Below are 7,817 nucleotides of genomic sequence, written 5' to 3' on the forward strand. Positions count from 1 at the left end.
AAGCTATTAAAATTTTAAGACAGTAATGCCCACAAGCAGTTTGGAGTAGTGAAATAAAAGTCTACTCCATTCGTAACTGTCGCATTATGTAGTACTTAAAAAAAATAATGAAACTAGTTTTATTTTAGTTTTTATTATTGACTTTTACATTTCAGTCATCTATTCACTTTATTTTGTATGACTCTCACGGAAGTGACGATGTACGGAAGTAAAACATTGGGCGCCAAAGCACGAGTGGGCTGACCGGGGAAGTCAACAAAGATGGAGCCTGCTCGTAAAATTAAGTCGAGAATTTGTACTGACTTCAAAATGCGGGGACTTATTCTTCGACCGTATGTATAATAAAATCATTTCTCGTTTAAAATGTTATATTTTAGCTGGTGTTGTACGACTTTTACTAATTGTCGGAACGAATATCTATGGAGAGGCACGTTCGTGCTTCCAAACATCATTTTGCTCTTTTTTTTTTTTTTTTTAATGGCTACTTTCCTTAACTAATTGCCAGCTAAGTGCTGAAAATTACAGTCTTATGTTGTTTTATTACCAACCTCGCACAAGTATTTAATCTTAAAATTATCAACACTAATGCTTACTTTAAATGAACTAGTTAAATGAACTAAATATTTTGCCTTTCTCTCTTTTCGTGTGCCAAAAAAATAAAACAATGACATGTAGAGACGATACAAAGATAAGACAAAACCGATTTTTGTTCACGGCTAACAGGAGAGTTGCCGGTCACGGCAAAAATAACCACCGTTTTGTTGTTGTTATTGTTGTTTTTAAATAAAAAGTTTGTCATCCCAAAGGACAGAAAGGACCCATGTCACAAAACATTAATAATAAATGATGACTAAATTATCAGCTGTAAATTGCACATTTAGTCAAAGCTGAATATTGATATGTGTCCTGACTTGTTTTGATATTGTCTAAGCGAGGCCACCAAGTACCTTGTGGAGGTCCTGGAGTCTGTCAGTCCCACTGAGCTGGATGACATCATCGAAAGAGTGCTGGATGCTGTGGAGAAGCAACCATGTGAGATTTTTTGTGTGTGTGTGTGCATTTGTATTAGTGCAGAGTGATCATTCAGTTTTCATCAAATATGTTTTTCATGGTTCATGATCATTTTACTCAGCAGCTACCGTAGTTCAAGTTAACTAAGATGTAAAATTGTAGAACATTTAAAACATGTTAACATACGTACTTTGTTTTCACATTTTCCATCGACTCCTGATATTGTATTTTTGTGAGGAGATATTTAAAAAAAGATATTTAATGTCATATTTACTCACCCTAATAATTGTGTTTTGTGTATGTAATGGTGGTCCAAAAGTGTCTTCTAGCATGATCGAGCAATCGGTGGTGGAAAGTGCCGTGCAGGACTGCTCTCAATCCTGTGATGAAACCATGTAAGAAGCTCGGAGACCATTGAACACCGGAACATGTTGTTTTTTTGTTTTTCCTCGTTTGAAAGTGACTTTTCCCATTATTTGACAAGATTGTCTCATTTGCAGGAGTAACGTTTTCAACATCATCGGAGCCTTCGACGTACCAAGATACATTTACAATGCGGAGCGTAAGAAATTTGTCCCGTACGTAAACACCATTTTTCCTCTCTGATGTTGACGTTGAAATAGGCCTGTAAAGCACAAAATTATATTCATGCTGTGTTGTTTTCTCAGCATCAGTATGACCAACCATCCGTCTCCGGGCCTGTGCGGCATGGCCAGAGATAAGGCGGAACTTTTTCGGGAGCGCTACGCAATCTTACTGCAGGTCTGCTTTTCTAATCTTTTCACTCTTCTTGACAATCTTTCCATGTGGAAGTTCTTATACTTTTGTCTGTGTTTGTTTACAAGCGCACACGGCGACACGAGCTGTTCACCCCACCTGTCGTAGGAGCTGCTGTAGTGCACAATCAAAACAAATTTCAGGTATCATCATTATTATTATTTTTTTTTTTGTTACAAATCGATAAACAGCTATTTAACGAAATACAGGCAGTATGGAGTGATGTTAAGACACAAGGACAGATGGTAACAAGTAACAACCTGGTCATATTTCCAAAATTGTTGCATTTTTTTTCATATAATTCACACAACTATTATAACACATAGTCTGTGAAATACATACATAAAAATGTTCCCTGTTCCACTGTGTGCTTTAGATTGTCCGACTAAAATGCCACCATAATAATAAAGCCCAATCCACTCGCTGTATTGTAAACAGTTGGCAAACAAAGGTGATGTCAATCTAAGATGGTGCACTGCTGCCCTCTGCTGGCGGTTTCACTCGTTACAACTCCTCAAGTGCTTGCAATTTAAAGGGCCAGCACATCAACGCCTAATGAAAAATCAAATCAATAATAACCTATTTGAGGGAGTCGATAGTAATATGTTTCCAATGTGAGTAAACCTTGTTTTATTCCTCCTCATACTTAATTGTTTTCATCATGTGACCAGCTGACATTCCCCCCCCCCCTTCATTTTGCTTGTGTGATCTAGCTGAAGACCATTGAAGCTTTGCTTGGCAACACAGCCAAACTGGGCGGCGTGATCGTACTGGGCATGATCGCACAATTGAAAGAGGTGAGGTGCTAGACCACATGCTTTTTATTTTTTATTTTTTATTTTTATTTTATTTTTATTTTTTTATCACAAGGATATGTTGATCTTGTGTCTGTGTGTGTCGGTGTCTAAAATGTGTGTTGTCTTTTTAAAGGGGAAATTCTACCTGGAGGATCCAACTGGAACAGTAGAGCTCAATATGTCCAAGGCAATATCCTTTTATTTATTTCTACTGTTTTAAATGATTTAAAAAAGAATACAGTTTGTTTGCCTTAATTTGGCTTGCACCAGTTTCATAACGGCCTTTACACTGAATACAGTTTCGTACTGGCTGAGGGTAAGATGACTTTATTATTATTATTATTATTATTATTATTATTATTATTATTATTATTATTATTATTATTTTGCATTTAGATGTACTTGTCGGCTAAAATGCAAAAAAATAAAAAATAATCCCTAAAAACATTTTTCCCATGATGCCACGGGACTGACTTTGGCATGCAAAGCAAAATGCTTTTTTTTATTTTTTTTTTAAATGTATGTTGTTATTTTTAGCATCTGGCTTACATTATGCTAATCCATTCAGAAATTAAGTATTTGTAATTTTTATGATTTTATGATTGAAAAGTTCACCTGGTCCTTTTACGTTTAACCCTTGCGATATTGGGGGTAACAGTAACGGTTGGTTGGGTGAGATAAAGAATCCACTGTAATACGCCTCTCTCATCGCATGCCAGTATTTTGTCTATGTAAATACATATTTAGCTAAATATTTAGATGTTGTCTTTCAGGCTGGTACGAGGACTCTGTGTTCCACGTCAATGGTTTTGGCACGCCGCCGATAGAACCGTCATCAGCCACGCGGTATCATTTATTAAACACTTTTTTCATGACACTTTTTTTTTTTTTTTTGCTTTGTCATTTAAAAGCTTGGGGTCACATTTTTAAATGATTTTTGTGGAAAATAATGTTGGCAGTTTATCAACATTTTTTTTTAAAGATTTATTTATTTTTATTTCTCGTGGTATACTCAATAGTTTATTTTGAGGTGAAAATGGCATCATTTTCAAAGACGTACACATAAGCTATTTTTTTGCACCCCTAGCTTAAATAAAAATCAGTTCAATATAACGGTCACACGTCGGTGTTGTTGTGAGAGCCGCCCGCGCATGTCCTAACGTCCCCCCCGTCACGCCGCCAGGGCGTACTTCGGCAACGTGAACTTTTTCGGCGGCCCGTCGGCCACGTCGGTGAAGGCGTCGGCCAAGCTCAAGCAGCTGGAGGAGGAGAACGAGGAGGCCATGTTTGTCCTGGTGTCCGACGTGTGGCTGGACAGCGTGGAGGTGATGGACAAGCTCAACCACATGTTCACAGGTATGCGCAGCAGTCGGCCTCCAACTCATTTTTGATTAGTAATTGATTAATCTGCTGATTATTATCATTAATCAATGAATCTGATTTTTTTTTTTTTCATCTTTTAATGTATTTAAAAAATGGGCAATTAATTAAAATTCTATTACAATTTAAATTATTACACTCCACAATTACAAAATCAACAATGGTTAAACAAAAAAATATATATGTATGTATGTGTGTGTGTGTGTGTGTGTGTATATATATATATATATATATATATATATATAATTTTGTATTTAAATTTATACATTTGCACTTTTTATTTTATTTTAAAATAACTAATTTATTAACTAATTAATAAAAATTAGTTTCATCCAAAATGAACATAACATAAATAGTGTTTTAAATAATTTTATTCTTTCTTTCTTTCTTTCTTTCTTTCTTTTTCTTTCTTTCTTTCTTTCTTTATTTTTTTTTTTAATTTTTTTTTCATGTTTTAAACATTTTGTTTTGTTCCAAAAAATAAATGATCGTTATACTGCACAGTGCACACTCCAATTCATGTTTTTGCCAACATACCGGTAAATAAATAAATACATATTATTACAAAATATAAATTCTGGTTGGTCCAAAAGGATCTTACATAATTATAGTGTTTCTATTGTTTTAATTGGTCTTAATATTTTTATATTTTAAACATGTTCTTGTTTTGAACCCAAATATAAATAATTGTTTGAATAATCGTGATTTCAATTATTGCCAAAAATAATGGTGATGATTATTTTTCCTACATTAACGTCATTGTTTTTTCCCATCCTGTGAGCAGGCTACGCTGCAATGCCTCCCACGTGTTTCATCTTTTGCGGCAACTTCTCTTCGGCCCCGTATGGAAAAAGTCACATCAAATCACTCAAGGGTAAATTCTTCAACTTTGCAGTCACCATCAAGTGAGAAACGACAGAATTTCATATTGCTATAATTCTCTTTTTAGAGGCGCTGAGGGTGTTAGCTGACAGCATATGCGCACATCCCAACATACACAACAAGTACGAGCGTATACACATTTGCAAGATCTTTTTTTTTTTAAATGATATTTGTCTTAATGTCTTACTGTTATTGTCCTCTTCATGAACTTACAGTTGTCGTTTTGTGTTCGTTCCCGGTCCTGAAGACCCGGGGCCAGGTGCCATCCTGCCACGGTAATAGTCAGATTTAACAATAATTCAAAAATCAAATTTAAAAAAAAATATATATATATATTGTTTTACAAAGACCATGCAGTGTTACTGTTTCGAGATGACAAATGGCAAAATTAATTGTTGTACTTACTGATTTTCTTTTTTTTTTTTTTAACTATGATTGAACGTTTCATGTAAATATTTACAAAATGACAGCTTTGCTAGTGTACCTATAGACAAAGTTTATTCACATATAAATCCTGGATACGTCTTTGTGGGAATCAAACTCCATCATGGACCCAGGACCCCTTTGCAATTTCTACATTTCTACATTTCTAGCCGAAAAACGACAAAGAAGAAAAAAAAATGGACAATTATCAAATTATGTTTCCCCCACAGACCTCCGCTGGCTGATCACATCACTGAGGAGTTCAGACAGAGGGTTCCTTTCTCCGTGTTCACCACCAACCCATGCAGGTAAATGGCAAGGCAGCTTTATTATGTGCTTCACATAGTTACAAAAATAGCATCGAAAGGCAAAAAGAATTTAAGACAAAGTAAAAAAAATACAAAATAAATGAATACACTTGGGGATAACTTGAGGTCTGTTGGCAGTTTATTTGTGTGCAGCATAACCCCGGGTTTTCACTGGATGCGGTTGCGGTGCGGTCCGGCGACGCAAGCAATTAGATTCCATTCATTCGAATGGTGCAGTTTACACCGCTTGCGGGTGCGTTGCGTGTCGACTGCGGAAGGCCTGCGGCGTGCCGCAAGCCTTCCGCAAGGATAGCCTATTTTCTATTTTTGCCGGACGCCGCAGCGGTAGGCCTCCGGCAAATGGCAAGCTAGCACAAAACACATCGAGCGGGACAGGAAGACCGAGGCAGTTTCAAAATAAATTTCCGGTTAGCTTTCAGAATAAAACACTCGCCAGCTCCTATTTCGCAAGTTTTTCAGCAAAACGTGACGTGGGCGTCGCCGGGCCATGTGCTCATTCACGGTTTAGACACCAGAGAACATGGACGAGGAGAGGTTTATATTGGAGGTGGAAAACCACAAAATAATATATGACACGGCACATCCTTTTTATAAGGACTGTAATGTATTGTGAGTTTGATGTTCACGATTGCTTGTTGTGCCCGTCTCGCTTGCCGTACTGAGCGGCAGCCGGACGCGGAAGACAGAAATAAAGAGTGGACCCGCACTGACCCGACTCTCGTTATTAATATACTTTACAAGGACAACCAAAAAAAGGATGCTGCATGGAATCTCATATCTTTCTGCTTCTCTGTTGAGCACAGACATTCTGTATGTTTGTCGTTGTGAAATGCCACATGATCGCGCGCGCGCGGTCCCGCGAGACACGTTGGGAAGTGGGCGGCGACGGAGCTGCCGGACCGCAGCTGTGCGGAGCCGGTGTGGATTGACAAAAAAATTGACCGGTCCGGAGCACGCAGTCAAGACGCACCGCACCGCAACCGCACCGCAACCGCATCCAGTGAAAACCCGGGGTAACAGCTAAATGCTGCTTCACCATGTTTGCTTGGAATTTCTTAAAATATATTCAGGCCTCAAAGGCATTCACTGATTTAGCAGAATGTTCAAATGTGTTCTACAACTTTATTGAACTAATTACCGCAACATTGGGTGCTAGTTTTGATAGCCCGTGTACGATATCTTGTATTGTGCGTTAGCATTAAGCTAGCAGACGTTTGTAAAAACTAGTATGTGGGTTTGATTGGTGAAAAATATATGCTCCCTTTCAGGATCCAGTACTGCAGCCAGGAGATCATGATCATCCGCGAGGACCTGGTCAACAAAATGTGCAGAAACTGTGTGGGCCTTCCCAACAGCAACCTGGACATTCCCAACCATGTATGTGTCTTCTTTCAACAACAAAAAAAAAAAAACTGTATAAATTGTCTCACTGTTGTTGTTGTCGTCAGTTTGTCCGGACCATCCTGTCCCAGGCTCACCTGGCCCCGCTGCCACTTTACGTCGCGCCCGTGTTTTGGGCGTACGACTTCGCCCTGCGGGTGTACCCCGTCCCCGACGTGGTGGTCTTCGCCGACAAATACGACCCCTTCACCGTCACGCACTCCGACTGCCTTTGCGTCAACCCGGTACGTAAGCTCAGCAAATCGTTGGCATATGCCCCACAATGCATTTCAGTCACAAGACAAACTATGAGCCCAAAACATTTTAATACCGTAAACATACTTCCATCACCTCAATTACTACTTTACTATTAGCGGCAGTTTTGGAACAATTTTGTGGCATCTTGGGTTGCTTCAGAGCGCACAAAAACCACAAATTTGTGAGTTTTTGACAAACAATTGTGAATCAGGACTGTTCGGGGTTTGACTTAGTGTATGCCAACATATTCCTGTGATGTTAATAAGTTATGTTAATCACTTAACCAGGGCTCCTTCCCAAGAAGTGGTTTTGCATTTAAGGTGTACTATCCATCCAACAGAACCATTGAGGACAGGTAAGAACTTCTCTGTATGTTTGTTGGTGTAAAAAGACAACACGCAACTATTAACATTTACTGTTATTGTCTCCGCAGCAAACTTCAAGGACTTTGAAGAGAGATTTGTTTTTTTAATTGTACAGGAAATTCTAAAATATTTGTTATGTGTGTAATGTTTTTTAAAATGTGTTATGAATAAATCATGTTACAGTGGAGTGAAACATAGGCTTAGTCTACTGCAAA

The 7,817-nt window shown here is 38.1% G+C and overlaps 1 protein-coding gene across 1 annotated transcript; it reads left to right on the forward strand.

Annotated features, from left to right (window-relative positions):
• Positions 1–181: 181 nt before the first annotated feature.
• pole2 (polymerase (DNA directed), epsilon 2) lies at positions 182–7,795 on the forward strand. The gene is made up of 19 exons (XM_077538592.1): positions 182–332; positions 932–1,032; positions 1,331–1,406; positions 1,512–1,589; positions 1,680–1,773; positions 1,857–1,931; positions 2,502–2,585; positions 2,719–2,775; positions 2,853–2,901; positions 3,359–3,431; positions 3,769–3,941; positions 4,750–4,839; positions 4,915–4,969; positions 5,063–5,122; positions 5,501–5,578; positions 6,868–6,976; positions 7,048–7,224; positions 7,525–7,592; positions 7,671–7,795. The coding sequence occupies exons 1-19, from the start codon at positions 262–264 to the stop codon at positions 7,687–7,689; spliced, it is 1,587 nt and encodes a 528-aa protein (XP_077394718.1). The 5' UTR covers positions 182–261; the 3' UTR covers positions 7,690–7,795.
• The last annotated feature ends 22 nt before the right edge of the window (positions 7,796–7,817 follow it).

Source organism: Festucalex cinctus, chromosome 12 (assembly GCF_051991245.1).
Source record: "Festucalex cinctus isolate MCC-2025b chromosome 12, RoL_Fcin_1.0, whole genome shotgun sequence".
NCBI classification, from domain to species: Eukaryota; Metazoa; Chordata; class Actinopteri; order Syngnathiformes; family Syngnathidae; genus Festucalex; species Festucalex cinctus.